Below are 18,929 nucleotides of genomic sequence, written 5' to 3'. Positions count from 1 at the left end.
TTCCACCTGATATTTGTAGCCTTTAATCTATAGATAATTTCAGAACCTCATTGTTTGTCCATGTTTTCAAGCGATTACAGAGTAGATGTTTTGCCCAGGCCACCACCTAAACATAACTTACTTCTAACTACTCGCATTAAATGTCATGGTCTTCAGCTAATAGACAGGCAGACCAGTGAGATATAAATTCAGACATCACTCAGTTGCAAAGTAGTTTTTCTTATTTGTAAATTTGTACAGAAAAATATTTGTCTGTTTACAGAGCTCCAGCACTGTGTCCGAGTTGTACTGCTTTGTAATCCTATGTTTCATAAATTCATCATCATCCTCCCCTTTTTCCCATTTTTTCTATATGGGGTCAGGGTATCATGTTAACTGTCACCAACTCTCTCGATTCAGTGCCATACTCCTGCCTTCTTCAACACTTATGCCTGAGTGTCGCAGATCTTTTTCACACAATCCATCCCCCTCTTTGCTGGATGTCCTCTCTTCCTCTTACCTTCTTCCTGTCTGTCCCAAATCTCCCTCACCAGATTGTCTTCTGCTTTTCTACAAATGTGTCCAAACCACCGTAATTTGTTCTCTTTTTTTTAATCTTTTCTGCAATTGGAGCTACTTTGGCTTCTGCTCTTATGTCCTTATTTCTTCATCTGTCCCACAGTGTGCATCCTACCACCTTTCTCGGGCACTTCATTTCCATCACCTCTAGCTTCTTCAGCTGTTCTGCCTTTACTGTCCAGGTTTCTGTACCATACAATAGTACTGGTCGCACCACTGTTGTGTACACCTTACTTTTCAGCTTCTTTGGCATTCTTCTGTGATAGACACTACCTGATACTCTGTCAGTTGGCTGCAGCCCCTCTGATTCTAGCTTTGATCTCTTCATTCAGACTACCCTTCTCCTTAACCACCTCTCCCAGATACTTGAAGCTGTTTATCTGTTCCACTATCTTCCCTTCTATCTCTATTCTCAGCTTCTTCTGATTTCCCCAATTTGCTACTATTACCATTGTCTTATCTGTGCGTAGATTCATCTCATGTGCCTTCAGATTTGCATTCTATTCTCCTATCCATTGCTGAAGTTCTGTCTCCGTCTGCATGTACTGCCACATTGTCTGCATACAACAGCTTTGTTGATCTGCTTCCCCCTAACCTGTTTGATAATGTAGTCCATCACCAGTATGAACAGCAGTGGGCTCAGAGCTGAACCCTGGTGTGCACCCACTCCCACTGGGAACCCCTCTGTGAGGCCAAACACTGTTCGTACTTGAGTCACTGGGTCCGTGTACATAGCCTGTACTAATTCTACCAATGTTTCTGGGACTTCAAACCACCGTAGTACTACCCAGATCAGCTTTCTTGGAACCTTGTCATATGCTTTCTCCAAGTCTAGGAATGCCCAGTTGAACACTCTCCTCATCTCTAGCTTCTTAAGTATCTGTCTCAATGCAAACATCGGGTCAGTTGTGCTGCATCCTGATCTGAATCTGAACTGCTCATCTCCCATCTTACATTCTGCTACTCTGCATATCTGTTTATCAATCACCCTCTCCAGAACTTTCATGCAGTGTGAGAGAAGTTTGATACCTCTGTACTGCCAACAGCTGTGGATGTCCCCTTTGTTCTCGTTTCATATATTATTTCTCATTATATCTGTCCTTGATGAAAGTACAAATAAATGCAAGTTCAGAAAGTTACAATAATAGTTTTTCTTCACTATTACAATAAATTCTATGTATGTATTTTGTGTTTTAATTGTTCTGTTAACTTAAGATTTGTGACTGCATTGTACATATTACTTTCTTTGGTATTTGCTATCATAAGGCAAAGGGTTGTTTGACTGATGTACTCAGAAAATTAACATGTGAAGTAGTCAAAATCTCTCATAAGGTTTGTATCTTCATTGAGTATGACATCCTGTCATTTAGTCAGGAAATCATTATGCTTTGCATGGGACATACTGTGAGACTCTACCATAAACATTCTATTATAGTGAATACTACACCACTGGTAATATAAAATATAGGAAAATCCTACATAGTTTCTCAGAAGACAGACCTTTTTTGACTTGGTAGATGGCACCACTAGTATTTCCTATCTTGGTTATTGGAAAATTGTCAAATTCAGCATCAAAATGCATTTAAGTACTTAAGGGTGAAATGGCAATCCTGTGTGCACATTATTCCTCTGGTAAAATTCTCCAGATGTTTACAAGACCCATCAGTGTTTTGCAGAGATAATGCCCTTTATACATAGATACAGAATTGTCATGTACGGACATTTAATGGTAATAGTCTGCCAAGTTGCATTATTCTCCATTTTCATTAGGAGTAGATATATAAATTCTTTTCAGGTTTAGGAATGGAAAGAACATGCCCGGAATATAGCTATACTGAGTTGGTGTTGACAATGGATCAGAAATAAAAGTAATAATATATAGTACTCAAAAATACTGGCCTTTGCTGTCACTGTAAACTTGCTACCAAGAACTCTCTTTTTCTCTGTGTTGGTCATGGCAATATGGCAGAGTTAACTTCACCAGTGAGCTACATTTAAGTTCTTAAGGCTGGAATGACAGCTTTCATGTACCTTATTGTCCAAGTATAATTCCATGAAAGCTTTATTAAGAGCTGCCAAAAGATGACCGAGGAATGACTATTTTAAACATAGGGACTAATTTTAAGGGGATACCTATATGCATTTTACAGCATTAGTCTGAAAAGTTACTTTATAGTCTCTTACCTGGAGATTGTATATTACTTCTGTTTTAAGTTGTGCAAAGTGCTGTACACCTCCAGGTTATATTCCTATTAATTTGACTTTGTATCAGAAGTAAATATTCTATACATTTCTCTACAAAGTTGATCTTTTCAGTTACTGCAACTATGCTGGTACTCATTTTGTTAAACGGTTGTTGTTCCTTCGGCTTTTCCCGGTTAGGGGTCGCCACAGCAGAGCTCCGATCAGCTAATGATTGGCAGTAGTTTTTACGGTGCCGAGGTGCCAGCTCGACGCCCAACCTTCAGTGAAGGCACGCCCATTTGTGCATGTCTTTCGAATGCCACTCGACCGCGGGGAGGACATGCAGACTCCACACAGAAGGCGCTCCAGCCGAGAACCGAACGGGAGAACCTCTTGCTCTGAGGCGACAATGCTACCGCTGCATCACTGTGGCTTGATGCTCATTAATTGAATATTAACTTTATTGACACACAAAATCACCAGCTACACATTTGTTTGTTGTGGTAGTGTACTGAACTCAATGGATTATTTGTAGGCACAGCCTGAGTGAAGAGAATCACATAATAAATGCACAAAACATTTAGAGATACAAGGATATGCTAAAAATATACGTATTTGTAGATTCAAGTTCAAGAAACAGTTTATTACAGTGTCAAAAAATGGATGCAAAATGGTATCCTGCTTAGCAGGGCATTTCGAATAAGATGTAGCCATAATGACAGATGGCTTATACTACTGGGATAGCAATATATCTGTATATAAAGAGGTATGAAGACATTAGAGGTGAGTGTGAATAGTTGCAGGAAAAGATAATATGGGAAGAAGACAGAGAAATGGTAAGAAAAGCATGCAGAGGGAAGAGAAGTTGAAAGGAGAGGAAATTTTATATTCTGCAGCTATCATAATTGTTTCAAAGAAATGTATTGGGACATTGCAAATGGTTCCAGATATATGTGTGTGTGTGTGTGTGTGTGTGTGTATGTGTGTATATATATATATATATATATATATATATATATATATATATATATATATATATATATATATAAATTAAGCTGCTCTTTTTTTCCTCACTGTTGTGTTTATAGTAAACCTGTTCTGGTTGCTATCAAACTCCTATATTTTTCTGTGTTAAGTGTCAGAATTAAACATAATACTTATTTCTGAAGAAAATACTATTTTGCTGCTTCTGTCATTTTAAATGTTATGACAAAAACAAACAGCTTTTATATATGCAGACTGATTGATATTTACAACTTGGAGATAATTTTTTCTCCTTGGCTTAAGAGCCATTCACTTTTGCCTTGTAGTTTCCAAGTGTTGCGTCCTGAAAATTCTGCAAGGAAATTTGAAGACCATATAGAAATAGTAGCATTTAAAGGTAGGGTCAGATTAATGATAGACTGGCAGTTAACTTTTAACAAACTGCAATATTTTCAAAAGATTTAGTTTAACCAATATTTTATACAGACAGTTCTGTCACTAATCAAAGATAACCTCTTTGACCCTCTCCATACTTCTGCTGCGCAACAAACCTATGTCCATCAATAGACTTTCACCACATCCCCATGTGTGTAATTTTCAAATGTATACGTAAGATAAAACCAACATCCCTAGCTCCAGATAACTGGGTCTATGTTCAGTCATTGAATGAGAAGTCCATCGAACAAAACCTCGAACGTTCACCTCAGCGAATGTTCAGTCATTGAACATTTTACCCAAGGAATGGAGTTGGTTGGCCAGCATTAGGAAACTTGCCCTTTTCCCTACTGTAGTGCAGTGCTGAAGTTGGTATATGTAGGTGGGGGGAGGTTGGGGGCCACAGCCCCCCACATGGATGAGTTTGATATACTGTGGTGTGTGTTTCAGTATGCATGGACTTTCTCTTTTCCCAGGGTAAAATATTAGATGATTGAACGTTCGCTGAAGTGAACATTTGATGTTTTAAGTTTGATGGATTTCTCATTCAATGTCTGAACATACCCCAGATAACCTACCCACAGAATATATAAAGATTGCCACAGAAACCTAGACTTGCCCTGTATTCATCCTCCTAAACTGGTCCATCACAGAGAGTTTTATACCAGTCCATGTGGGAAAAAAAATCCTTCCTCAGATCAGTAGAGGTAACAAATTTCAGACCTATTGCAGTTATGTCACCCTTATCTAAAACCCTAATCCTAGCATGGCTTTAGACCTAACCACAGTACCAGAACTACTTTCCTGGGGTCTATATTAGAAGACCGAATTTTTAAATATTCAACCACCATATGGGCAGCACCATATGAGTGAATATTTAAAATCTCGCAAGTGTGACTGGAGATCGCCATAGGGAATTCTTCCCTTTACTTCAACATAGTGCTATCTCTGAGTTGGTATATTTAGCGAGGGGTGTGGGGGGTGCAGGGGGGCTTGTCCCCCTGCTCAGAGCGATCAGGTAGGTTTTTCTTTTATTTTTACGTTTTTTATTTTGCTTTCGAGGTTTTACAACTTCGCTCATATGGTGTCGCCCATATGGTATTCGAAGTTGTAAAACTTTGATCTTATAATATAGATCCCTTTCCTGAACTTCACCAACATCATAAGCCATAATAGAAATGAAGGTAGTCTAGTTTCATTTATTTTATTGGACTTGTGCAAAGCTTTTGATACCATATCCTATCAAAAGTTCTTCTTTAGACTATCTTACTTTGTTTTCTCCCACCTCTCTCTCATCTGGTTCCATAACTACCTATCCCACAGACATCAAGCAGTCAATTGACAACAGGAGTTCACATCTTCCAAGATGTTCCTGTTGGCGTTTCACAAAGATCAATCGTAAGTCTAGTCCTATGTAAATTCTTCATAAATAAACTGTGTTCTGTCACTCCGTTAGCTACCATACACTGATGATTCAACCCTGATTTGCTTATTCCATACCTTGTACATACTAGAGCAAACCATCCAGGATGCCTTCACTTCCATTGAGTCCTGGCTCTGAAATGCTCGCATACTCTTAAATTCCAAGAAAACAAAACTTGTGCTTTTCACCTGAAAATAATTCTTCAGGGAGAAAAAGAAATTTCACATAAACTCCTCAGACAATTTTTCAAAACAATACCTCTCCTAGAAGTAGTAATTGAACCTCAAATATGATCAACAAACCCTACAAGTAATAAAAATAAATAAATGAAACTATAAAAATACACACACAAGTTTGGCTTTACTGTAAGAATTAAAAAGTACCTCTCAGGTGCTGCTAGGACAACATTGGCATATACCTACCTGCTAGGCAGCCCCAATCCCATCTAGCCTGAATGGTACCCGAAAAACAAAATTGACCATATGTTGTAACAAAGTAGCTATAGTAGTGTGTGTACCTGTTAAAAAGTAGGATTTTACTTATTTTTAAATGTGGTTAAAGTTTAAGATGCAGTTGCTGCATTGATTTTGAAACCAGGAACAAACCCTATAGACATTTTTATGGTGTTTGTCCTGTAAATTTCATGAGACTGTGTCAAACCATTTTGGAGATGCGGCTTTTATGCAGAAACCAAAAATAAGCAACAGTATAGTCAGTGTACAAGTATAGTCATCTTGCTAATGGTAAAAGGTCTAAGAACATGCTGCTGTTCAGAACTGTGGAAATGAGCGCCTCCATCATCTTGAAGATGGGGAATTTTTTGTGTTAAATGTAAAGAGCAGATTGGCATCTACTGCTAAGTGATGAAGTACTTAAGGAATGAATTGTCTGAAATACATATTATCCATAGCTTGGATGGTTACACAGTGTTTATATGCAGAAAATAATGCATATTCATATACAATGCTAGCAACTGCAATATTGCTGTTGTTTGGGAGGAGGCACCTTATTACATGCCACTTCATTCTCGTATTATGCTTTAAGTCACGTAAGGCATCAAATCAGAAATTCTTATTCAAGCTATTGTTTTATCAGAGGTCTTTAGGGTTCTTATGTAGCTGGTCATTAGTGTGTGACCATCTTCTGAGACATTCCTCAGAAAAACATGAAAGAGCAGTGGCCAGTCTGGCACCAGAAGTACCACTTTTTGATTAGAACAGTAACAAGCAGCATCAGCATGCAATTCCATGTTCATTAAAGTAATATTAAATACAATGAAGAAAAATAAAAAATGGAATGGGTGACTTGACACTGTAAAGCAAGATAATACTTCAATTTACCGAGGTTAAAACATTTAGCACTTTCATCAGAAAATAGTAGACTTCTGCAGAATGTCTTACATCCTCAGACTCCATTGGTTAAATATCAAATGCATCATAACATGTGACGAATGTGCAAAAACTGTAATGCAACCTCAAAACTTTAGGAAAAAAACACAGCAATGACCTCTGAGTAACTTTAATAGTTAAAAACAAAAAATATGTAGTAAGTCATCCAGTAAGTTCTTTCGTTTATGGTTAGACTTTTTCAGACTGAATGAATAAAAGCAAAACACAGCATTATATACGGTCTTCAATTGAAACCACTTTAGTAAAACAGTTACATGGTCTATTTAAATCTCTTCCTGCCTGCCCTAATGTCTCAACTTCTTTCTCTTTATAGTTTGAAGTTTTCGTTGTCATTTAATCGTGGAAGGCTACTGGCATCCGACTTAAGTATCCAGCAATACTCCCTCCAGTATAATTCCTTCTCAGCATCTAGCCTACTCATAAAATCAGACACCTAATCCAGAACTAAGAATTTCAGTGAATGTCTACATTTATACAATAATGCTTCCCCCATGCATTGTTTATATCTGCCTTATTTATTGCATATAAATGTTCATATACCCTTTTGTATAACTCGGTAGTAGTTCTACCTACATAATATGCAGGGCACAATGAACACAGACAGGTACACTACAAGTTGAGATTTGCATATAAAAGAACCTTTCACTAAAATGTTAACATTATTTATTGAAAATTCCTTTGCATCCATTTTTTAAGTATTGCCAGTAATTGCAACTTAAACATTCCCTTTTTCCCTTCCTTAATATTTTTAAAATGTAACGTACTTTGAAACATGTTTTTAAAATTATTTCCTCTTTTATTTATAAAACATGGGTTTCTCCTACTACTTTTTTTACATCTGGGAAACCACTATGAATTTTCCAACGTTCTTACACAATTTCCTTAATCTGTTTTCCATCTAAGGAGTATTGTACCAAGATTCCCGTCTTATCTTTAACCTAATTTGTTGTGTGAAAGCCAAAGAAATCACTGCTAATGTACCACTATGGAAAGGGCTAAAATTCGATAGTAAAATAAATCAGAATTTACTGAATATATAAAAACAAGACGCAAGAGTGTATCCGCTTAGATACATTCAATTCAGGATAAGCACTTTCGGCCATAGCCTTCCTCAGATCCTATCAATCACAAAGCTTTCTTCTGACCAACACTTTCATTTCCATCCAGTAAGAAGATATCCAATCCGGTTACCACACTGGAACCCACCTTTCAGTCTAGCCAATAGTCAATGCTTGCCATTACGTCTTCCTTTTAGTATAGGTTTTAGTGGCACCATCCCATTGAGGCCAGGACTGCAGTCAACTCTCTAATGAACATTCCTTCCTCTTTTATCTTCTAATAGTAACGTTAGTGCTTTAAACTTAAAGGAATGTAATGGACGCTGCATTAAATGATTAGCCAAGGCATTAGTCTTAACCTGGTCACGAATATCCCATATGTGCCGAAGAATTCTCTCACTAAAAAGGCAATTTGTCTTTCCTACAGAATATGTAGTACATTTATGACAGGGTGTTATGTATACAAGGTGCTTGTATTACAATTAACTAGTCCTTTAAGATAGTATTTCTTGCCCGTAGACGGATGGCAAAAAAAGTTAGAGACATCAGTGTAAGGGCAGGCTTTACATCACCCACATTTAGTAGTTCTTTCTTGTTTATCTTTAAATACATGATGCTATGATGGAAACCCATTTTTACCACACAAAAGTCTCTGTTTTTCTTGTTCTTAAAAATAAATCTTGGTGTCTCTCCCACTATATTCCTCAAGGTCTCATCTTCAGTTAATACTGGCCAGAATTTTCTGATTATGCAGAGTATCTGTTGCATAAATGGCAGAAATAAACTGGATAATTAATACGAGAGCCAACCTCAGTCCTGGCCTCAATGGGATGGTGCCGCTAAAACCTGTAGTAAAAAGATGTAATGGCTAGCATTGACTATTGATAAAAAAAACAAAAGTAACCACAGTGTAAAATATAACTAAAAAAAGTCCAAAGCATGCACTTTGAAGCAGGAGGAAACATTTTCAGTCATCCAAACTGAATCTCCGATGCTGATGAAGTCCCCAGTTTAAGGGATGAAAGCGCTCAATCTGTGTGTTTGTATGTTGGAAGAATAAAAACAGCTTGGACTGAAGAGTTTGGCTGTCTGAAAGTGTTTCCTGCTGCTTCACGGTGTATGCTTTGGACTTTAAGCATTGACTATTGGTTAGATTGAAAGGTGGGTTCCAATGTGGTGGATATCTTCTTATTGGATAGAAATGAAGGTGTTGGTCAGAAGAAAGCTTTGTGATTGGTAGAACTTTTTTTTAAAGGAAAACCTTGCTATGATGGAAACAGGATCTGAGGAAGGCTTCAGCTGAAAGTGCTTATCCTGAATTGACTGTATGTAAGCGGATACACTCTGTGTGAATTATTTTTATATTTTCAATAAATTTGGATTTGTTTTACTATTGAATTTTAGCCCTTTCCATGGTGGTACATTTGTGGTGATTTCTTTGGCTTTTACACATTTTTTTCCACAGCACACCTTTGGCAGCTCACAGGTTTGTTTATTCCTAGTTTGCTGTGTGTGTTGATTTAAAGCAACCTCAACTTGCAAGGGGAGTTTTCCAAATTCTAATAAACCCTAATTATTTCAAACCAAGAACAAATAATTAAATCAAAATGCAAGTAAAAAAATTATATTAAATGAGTATTGAAGAATTAAAACCGTTCATAATATAAACTGTTTTTATATCATAAAAGCACTCAGATGAAAGCACTAAATGTTTTAACCTTGGTAAAGTTTTTATCTTGCTTTACTGCGTCTATCCCCTATTTCATTTTTTTGTTTTTCCTTTTTGTATGAATGGTGTTTGGTACAGGCAACTTTTGACAGTGGTGCAGCGGTAGCGTTGTAGCCTCACAGCAAGAGGTTCTCCCATTCAGTTCTCGGCTGGAGTGCGGGGAGTGCCTTCTGTGTGCAGTCTGCATGTCCTCCCCGCGGTTGGGTGGGTGTTCGAAAGACATGTGTAAATGGGCGTGCCTTCATTGAAGGTTGAACATCGAGCTGGCACCTCGGCATTCGTGAAAATCTACTGCCAATCATTAGCGGATCAGAGTTCCACTGTGGCAACCCCTAACCGGGAAAAGCCGAATGACAACAACAAGTCTTTGGTTAAATATTAAATATAACGTTAGTACTTTGGAACATATATCTTTTAACCAGGAATAATGATGCATTCATTTTTATTATTTACCTACTTGTCTCCTAGAGGTCCTCCTCAGATGTACCTGAGAATGTATATGGCTGGTACTAGAATTTTCTGTGATGCACATTAATGGTTAGAAATGGTTTTGATACCAACTTTTTCTAACCACCTTTATTAAATTGTCATTTAAGAACAACACACACACACAAAAGAAAACAAACCATATTAACATTTTTTCATTTACGTACATTTTACATCAGATATGTTTTATTTCTTTATAGCTGCCATCAGTGTGACATTACATAAATTGCTCAATTCCTGAATTCCCTTGAACCTCACTCCTGAACATTATTCTGCACATATAGTTCCTATAAATTCCATTTATGTCTATGTAATTTGCTCCTCCACTTTTCCTAAAGATCCCTCTTCCAATTCTATCTTTTTTTACAATATTCAATACACCAAATAAAATTGGTTTAGACTTTGATTTTCATTTTCTAGTAATTGCTTTTTATGTCTAGGCAATTCAGATCCTGTGTCCCAGCTCAATAGAATAATTTTCTTGGCTACAGCCATTTTCTGCCCTGATATTTCTTACAGGGTACTCTGTAGGGAATTTTTAAAATCTGTCCACTCAGGACCCTTAAAAATGTTCCCAGTTACTCTTTCTTCCTCACTACACCTCCAATATTTGCTGTCTAACTGAGGAAAATTCTTTGAAGTCTGCTTAAGGTATAAAAATACCTGTGCAACACTTCTTTGTAAAAATACTAAACCTTCTGGACTTTGTTGTATACTTGAGAACTATACATATGTCCTTGCATTGTTCCCTTGTAAATTGTTTTTCCAGTCTTTCTTCCCAATCTTTTATAACCTTTTCTGATAAATGTTTATAGTTAGTAGGCTACATAAAACATTGCACAATATCACCCCCCCCCCATTTTAACAGGAGCTTCTGTTCTAAATTTGACTAAAATTGCTAGTTTTATACCAGCTTACTTGTATTACTCTGTGGGGGGAAAGCTGGTATTTTGTAGCACAGCCCTCAATGTTTAAACATATTTGCAGCATGGAATAAAATGACCTTTTGAATAGCAAGCTACTTTGTCTAGCTAACATTTTCCTCTCTTGCCTGACAACATGAACCTTATCACATCATGTCTTTAGTGGATAAGTTGTTAGGTTCTCAACCACTGTCTACAAGGAACAGCCTGTGTGAGTAGCAATAAGGAAAATTTTTCTCTAATCTGTCTCATGGGTGGTTTCCATTTATATTAGCTAGAGCTGCTACAGTAATTTGTAATGTACATTGATTTTTTTTCTCCCATTTAACCCATCATATTAACAAAAAGACTGTAAATGAATGTCTTCCTTCTTTGCTCTCAAGTTTGTGCTACTGACTGAGCCATAGAATATGTTTGAATCAGAAAGTGATATAGTGCTATTTATGCATGCTATTTTACAAAACACATAACTGTTTTTGAACTACTGCATTGTTGGAATCACTAGTTAGCTGATGCTGAGAATGTGTAAACTAGCAGAGAAATAAACTCAATTGTGTCTTGGATAAAGGCTTAATTTGCAAATGTCCTCAAATTCTGAACATCTTGTTTATCTTGCTAATGAATTGACAAGTAACTATTGCACAGTCTTCTGTATTCTTTTACACTGCACTGACTACAATTTGATGTGTATCTAATTATACTGTTTAGTACCATTTTAATATAAATATGCTCTTAATATTTAAATTTCAGGGTTAAAAGGGCATTGCAGTTGGAGGTGATCAGTGAAGAAAATGTAAGTGCGTTGTGTAATAAATGTGAACATTTGAAATTTGTATCTTGCCTGTCTCCATGCAATGTTATCATGTGAAATTGTTTTAAATGACTGTAGTTATGTTTAGGCCATTCCTGGTGTATAATGCAAATCTGGATTAACACAAAACACATAAATATCATGACTGAAAGCTCAAGATTGTGTAAATGAGATTGCCTTTCTCATTTCAAAACCTCAATATTCTGTACAGTTCTATGGCAGTTTTGTGGAATGGCACCTGCAATACATTTTCTCCTAGCCAATGAGATGCGTGTGAGAGCTTGCTGATATACTTCATACCCAATACTTCTGTTTTTTTCTCTTTTCCATGTCTACCTTTTCATCAAATGCTACATTCTCAACTAGTAAGTTAGCAAATAAAATTTTGCTGTCACCTGTGTGTCTGGTAGGTTCACTGTAAATCACCAGCAGAAAAATCCAAATATGAACATGCATTACGAAGTAGTTATTTAGAAATGGGCAATATGTCATTTTTGTATTACAGTTTAAAACGCATCCAGATTTGGAAATGTTTCATTAAAAGCTGTCATTGTAGCACTAGTGTGGTAGATTTCTATGCTTTTCCCCACTAGCACTGCTATCCCTACCTAAAAAATTTAATTGTCATTCTGTCATAGCTTAATGACATAAGTGTAAATTTGGTGGTCCCCCATCCTAAAGCAGTTCTTCCAAATTCCTTATCTCCATCTGAGAGTATAAGTCATTGTTATGCCTGTAAAATCAATAGGTCAAGCCACTTTGCTTGGTAGAGTAGACTGCAGTTTGATGACCTTTTTATGAGACTTTTGCCAAAACTGATGGTGACTACTTTCTTGCCATTGCAAAAAAAGATTACTGTAAACTAAGATTTAGGTTTGGGAAATGGTAATAGTTATGCTAATTTGCCTTTTGTGTAGTATGTCCAACATGCACGGCTCACTGACACTTTCAGCGAGTTAGTATCCTTTGACTGATTTGAAAAATCTTCATTGTCTGGGACATTCAAGAGTTGATACTGTTTCAGTTTTATATGTTCCAGTCATTTGTGTTTCAACTTACAGTTAGGATGGTGATATTTTTTACCTAGATACTTTCTCCCTTTGTTGGAAATATAGCTTTGCTTATTGTATTTCCATCAGCATTTCCTTTCCTGCATTAACAGGCAGCTACTTTTATTTTTGAACTATCACTTGTTACTATAAAAGTAAACAAACCATATTAACTAGTTCAAATTTACAAGCATTATATGTCACATATATCCTGTAATCTAGTCAACAGTAAATCAATTATCCAATTCCTGCATTCTCTTACACTACATTCATCCTCCCAAACATTTTTCTGCATGTATTGTTCCTACAGTTTACATTTTTTTCTCTGTAATTTACTCCTACCATTTTCTAAAAATCCCACTTCCAGTTGTTTCATCTCCGTTATAGTATTCGTACTTCCAAGTATGGTTGGTTTTGATTTTGATTTCCATTTTCTAGTAATTGCTTTTTTGACAGCCAACAGAACTGAACTTGATTAGGCCTTAGAATGGCTAGGCAATTCAGATCCTGCATCCCATCTCAAAAAAAATGTATATAATTTCCTTAGTTACACTAAGTTGCTCACCTAGTATTCTGACAGAGTACTCTGTAGGGAATTTTTAAAAGTCTGCCAACAAATTACACTCCCAAAATGTGTGTTCCCAGATACTTCTTTTTACCCTATCACACTTCCAACATTTGCTATCTACCTGAGGAAAAATTCTTTGGTGTCTGCTTGAGGTATAAAAATATCTATGCAAATACTTCCAAGCAAAAATACTGAACCTTCTGGACGTTGTTGCATACTTGGGAGCCATATGCATGTCCTCCCACTGTTCCCTTGTAAATTGCTTTTCCAGTCCGTCTTCAAAATCTTTTCTAACCTCCTCTAATTGATTGTTATTGTGCAGTGGTTTGCATGCCCTTTTGAACATTCCTTGTCTAACAGCCACTTCTGTTCTAGATTCAACTAAAACCTCTGCCAGAGCAGGTCTTTCACTTAGGATCCCTCTAGCCCTTTCTGTCTGCCTGTACTCTGCTATCACTCCCTGGTAGGGAAGGCTGTCTCAAGCCTGCAGTTGAAATGTCTTCTAGGCCTCATCCCACTCTGCACCTTTCCCTCTGTAGTTAAAAAGTAATGCAACAGCAGCAAATAAAATGAAAGTATGAAAACAAAAACATGCAACATTGTTATAGAGCGCTGTACTAAATGTAGCATGCAGACAAAAGATAACTTTAAATAAAAAAAGCTTGTTACAACAAGAGCTTTCGTACCTCAAAGACACTTTATCAACTTTTCATATTAAAAATACATTTAAGAAAACTTAAACTGTGAAAAGATTCCCTGACATTATGAACCACATGACTTCAATTAATGCTTCAAATATTTCTCCTTAAGAACAGGCTTAAGGATATAGCGATCATTTATACCTGGCTTGGTAATAGCTTCCAGTGTATTAATCCATTTGTATTTGTTATTTTCAGTTTGCAGTTTAATATTAACACCTGTTAAGTTTACATGTGCAACTTGTAACATCATAAATTTTAAAAATGTGTGTGGCACCATCATGCAAATTTGTTCAACATTTTTAAGAAGCCTAGTGTTTGTCCCAAAAAAGTATCCACTATTGAAAGTTTTTATATACTTGTGAACAACAGATTTATGCAGCCTTTATCAGTGTAAGAAAAATACCTTTTATAGTATGACAGTCACAGAATTTCAGACATTTAAATGAACTGTGGTGCAATTAATTGATTGAAATCGAACAGCAGAAAAAGGTGTTCCATAATTGTGATGGGCATGAATAAAATAAATGAAGTACCAAAAGAAGTTACTATTTATAAAATGATAAATATGAAAGCACTACTGTCATTTCTAAGGTTAAAACTATGTTATATGATTTATATAACCCCTGATTTTATTTGAATATTTTTATGTATCTGAACCAATAATGCCAATAATTTATGGTTTACCTAAAATACACAAATTGATTACAGATCCACCCATTACACCTATTTTATCAAGTTCCGGATGGCAATTGGAATTTGTGTCAATATATGCAAAGAAGCAGCTGAAACAATTTATAGATAGAATATCAAGAATTTTGAAAGATGCCACACATTTTTTGATTAATTTAACATAGTGGGATAAACAGAGGAAGAATATTAGAGTATTTTTACAGTATTCTTTTAATTGTTACAGTTGATGTAAAAATCTCTCTTCACTGGTCTTCCCAGTGATTATGATTTCAGTAAGGTTAATTGTTTCTTTATATTTTTTTTGATAATTATTATTGTAATGCTTGAAATGACTGAAATGATACCATATGCACTTTCATTGTACTTATTTTAGAGAATAATGTTTTGTTTTTCTTGCAGTACAGTAGGATTGCTTTGGGAACTGCTTGTGCTAATAGTTATGCAAATTTGGTGTTGGCTTAATGGGAACAAGAGTATTTTAAAAGAAAATTAATAGTGTAAAGTTGTGGAATGTTATTATAAATTTGTAGATATATTTATTTAGAGAAATTTGATGACACCAGATATGTTTTGTAATATTTGCATGGAACTACTCAATTTTTACAGTTTTCCATGGAGGCATATGCTAAAATTACAGACTTTTTAGATATAAATATTTCTATAGATGATAAATGGCATTTGACACAAGCATATTTACTTTGTAAGTGGAATACACCACTAAATAGTAGTAGTATGCATCATGTAGTACACAAAAAAAACAAGTAAAATTATGAGAATTTCATAACTAAACTAGCAGTGAAGAAAATGTTAGGTCTTCTGAATAGCTAGAAAGACTATTTAGTAATAGGGGTTACCCTGATTCTAAAGTTAGAGAGCATAGATAAGATTTTAGATGGCAGATTAAAGATGCTCCAGTTTTTAGTCCTAGTAGTGGTTTTGAAAGACCAAACAGTAATCCACCCAGAAGGATTTTAAAGATTTCCTGTATCATATGCTAGAGATGTTAATATCTTCTTTAATATTAGACAAAATTGGCAACTTTTTTGGGTTGACTGTAATATAGGATGCATTGTGGGAGATATCCCACATTTTACTTTTGAGAACAAACCTGATTTGAAGAGGAAATTGTGTTTATAAGCATTGTACAAACGTCGGGAAGCTAATTTGATGATAACAAAAAAAAAGGGAACTATCCTTGTCATAATTGTAATTATTCTAACTATGTGTTAACATTTTGAACATCCAGTGACTTAGAAAAAATGATTATATTCACGACAATGTTGATTGTAGTATATAATATCTAGTTTATGTGGCTGTACGTGCAAAATGACATTTTTAAGCTGGGAAGACTGACCTTAGTTTTAAAGAGAGCACATATGACACCAAAAAGGGTGACATGCACAAAGCTTTAACAAAACATGTTTTAAATGAAGGTGCTACACAAATTTTTAGAAATGTATGATATTATGATAAAAGTTACACAAGTAAACTTGAGAGATGATATTAAATTAACTGAATTATTTATACAGATTATTGTTTCTAGCAATTTATATATAGCACATTTATTGTCTGCTGCTTAGTTTTTGAGTGTATTTTATTGCTATTAATCTGCACGGGTAACTGATTTGTTTGCAGTTAAAATCATTCTGTATCTTTGCAAATCTTTATCTGTTTAAAAACTTTCATTTTGTGGCTTTCTCCAGTGCTTACTGTCTGTAGGCTATTTTTTTTGTCCCCACCCTCCCTCACAGTTGGTGTCTTGCTGTTATACTTGGTGGCCCACCCCTACTATAAATCTGATCTGGGACACTCCTCCCAGTCTAGTGTCATTAGCTCATTCTACCTAATACAGAGAGAACATTTGATAAGGCCTTCTGTTTCTCCTTTTTCCCTTTCAAAAAAAAAAAATTTTTGCCTGAATCTCCTTGTGTTCTGACTGTGTGCTTCTCAAACATTTTGGAAATAGAGTATATTTCAGAGCATTTATTATAATTGTAATTGCCTTAATATTGCTACAACTCAAGTGCTCTAGGTTGCACTGCATCTGAAGTGTTTGTATGTTTTAGCTGCTTTTCTGTATATATAGACTTCTCTGTATATGTAGACTAGCTACTTATTCTGCTGTGTTACTTCCTCTTAAATCATTTTTCAGTTGTGCACTTGCCTTGCTTCATTTAAAGTTTTAAATTGCTAATTTTGTAGAGTTTTAATTGCATTTACTGTCTAGGACTACACACTCAAGTGTGTTAGTCTTTTCTGTGTTTATTTACTGTATTATTGCATTGTTTAGCCTGTTTCAACAAAAAAAAATACTATCTTGTTTGCTCGTTTCCCACCTTTTCTAGCCAGTACATATCCCAAGCTTTGCTAGTCTCAGGACCTTCTGTGCTCAGAGCTATCCACCTCTTGCATTGGTAGAGGGAAGTCCTACTGTCTACCAGTGGGACTGGTGAGCATTGTACTGCTTATCTAATGCTAGGGGAGTGGTTTCCAGCTCTGAAATTGTAATTTTATTAGCCTTTTGGGCTGATTTCTATCCCTTTCAACTTTCTGGCTTAAAAACTCGTGTGTTTGCACATTTTTCACATCGTGCAGCACTGCGAGACTACAGTTAAACTATTCCAGGTGCCAGAAAGTCTGCTCTTCAAACTTTCCCTTAAAACTAGCTGGTTTCTCAGTAGTAGCACTAAAACTGAACCCCTGTGACTAGCACTTGCTCTAGAACCTGCTGAAAAGCAGCAGGAAGCCTGAAACAGATACAAGCACTCAGCTCTCTTTGTCAATAAGGAGAAATTAATCATAGGCACTAAACAGCCTATAATTGCAAAGTACCTTGCAAAGGTAAGGGAAAACGGCTCTTAAACTTTACATAAAAACACCTAAACAGGCATGTCCAAGGGTCAGCTTCCGGTGAATCTGGGCCTACTGGGGCAATGCGGCAACTGCCTCGTGTACACAGACGATCCTCTCCTCCTACCACCCAACACTACAACCTGCGAGAGATGCACTTACATAGCCAAACTGGAAGCGAAGCTCTCTCCGGCCAAGATTGTGCTAGACAGTCAAGAGGAGAAGGTTAACACCTGCATCACACCTCAAGCAACTCAGCTCTTCAAAACCCACACCATCAACACCCACACATAGCAACACAAAAACCACATATGCGGAGGCCCTTAACATTAACCTGCCCAAGCAACAAGGACCTCCGAAGCCGAAACGCAAACAAACACCAGTCACAACCAAAGTGACACATAGCTCACAACACCAGTGTGCTACCCAACAACAGCCTCTAAGGCAAGACAATGTACCCAACACTTTAGTCATAGGTGACTTAGTCAGGCACACTGATGTCCCACTCACCAGACTGAACAAGGAGAAAATTAGTCAGCTGCCTGTCTGGTGCCAGGATCTGCCACATAACGCATGCACTCAGGTCACTCCACAACAAGTACAAACACGACTCTGTCATTGTCCATGCTGGAGTGAATGACTTGAGACGCACCTCCCTGGACTACATGAAAAGAGATATGGAAGAGCTCTTGGATCATGTGACCCAGGCAGGTATGACCCTAGCCCTGAGTAGCATCCTGCCTTCACCCAGAATGATACCACAGTACGAGGACAAAATGATTGACTTCAACAATGGGCTAAGTTTCTTGTGTCATTCAAAGGGGATCCAGTATTTGTCTGCCTGGGAAGACATGATCAACAAACCACAATGCTTTGCACCTGTCACCCCTGGGATTCAGGTTACTGGCTAAAGCTCTTGCCACCCCTATAGTGCCTTTTTTAGGCAAGGTTCAAAGGATAAAACCACCACCATAACAGATAGAAGCAGGCAAAATCTGAAGGTAATGCTACTCGATGCTAGAAGTCTAAACCTCAAAATGCACTCTCTCGAGGCACTCCTAAAAATGGAGA

General features: G+C 36.6%; 1 protein-coding gene across 1 annotated transcript in view; it reads left to right on the top strand.

Moving 5' to 3' along the window:
- LOC122813305 (integrin subunit beta 3 binding protein) overlaps positions 1–18,929 on the top strand; it is a 517,597-nt gene that overhangs the window by 32,899 nt on the left and 465,769 nt on the right. Inside the window, exon 2 of the mRNA XM_044085555.1 lies at positions 11,940–11,982. Within this exon, the coding sequence (XP_043941490.1) occupies positions 11,940–11,982 (43 nt within the window). The remainder of the gene's footprint in view (positions 1–11,939; positions 11,983–18,929) is intronic.

The sequence above is a fragment of the Protopterus annectens genome, chromosome 10.part0 (assembly GCF_019279795.1).
Source record: "Protopterus annectens isolate FY-2018-M chromosome 10.part0, PAN1.0, whole genome shotgun sequence".
Taxonomy (NCBI): Eukaryota; Metazoa; Chordata; order Ceratodontiformes; family Protopteridae; genus Protopterus; species Protopterus annectens.
Note: the sequence above shows the minus strand (reverse complement) of the source record. Positions and strands in the feature narration are given on the sequence as shown.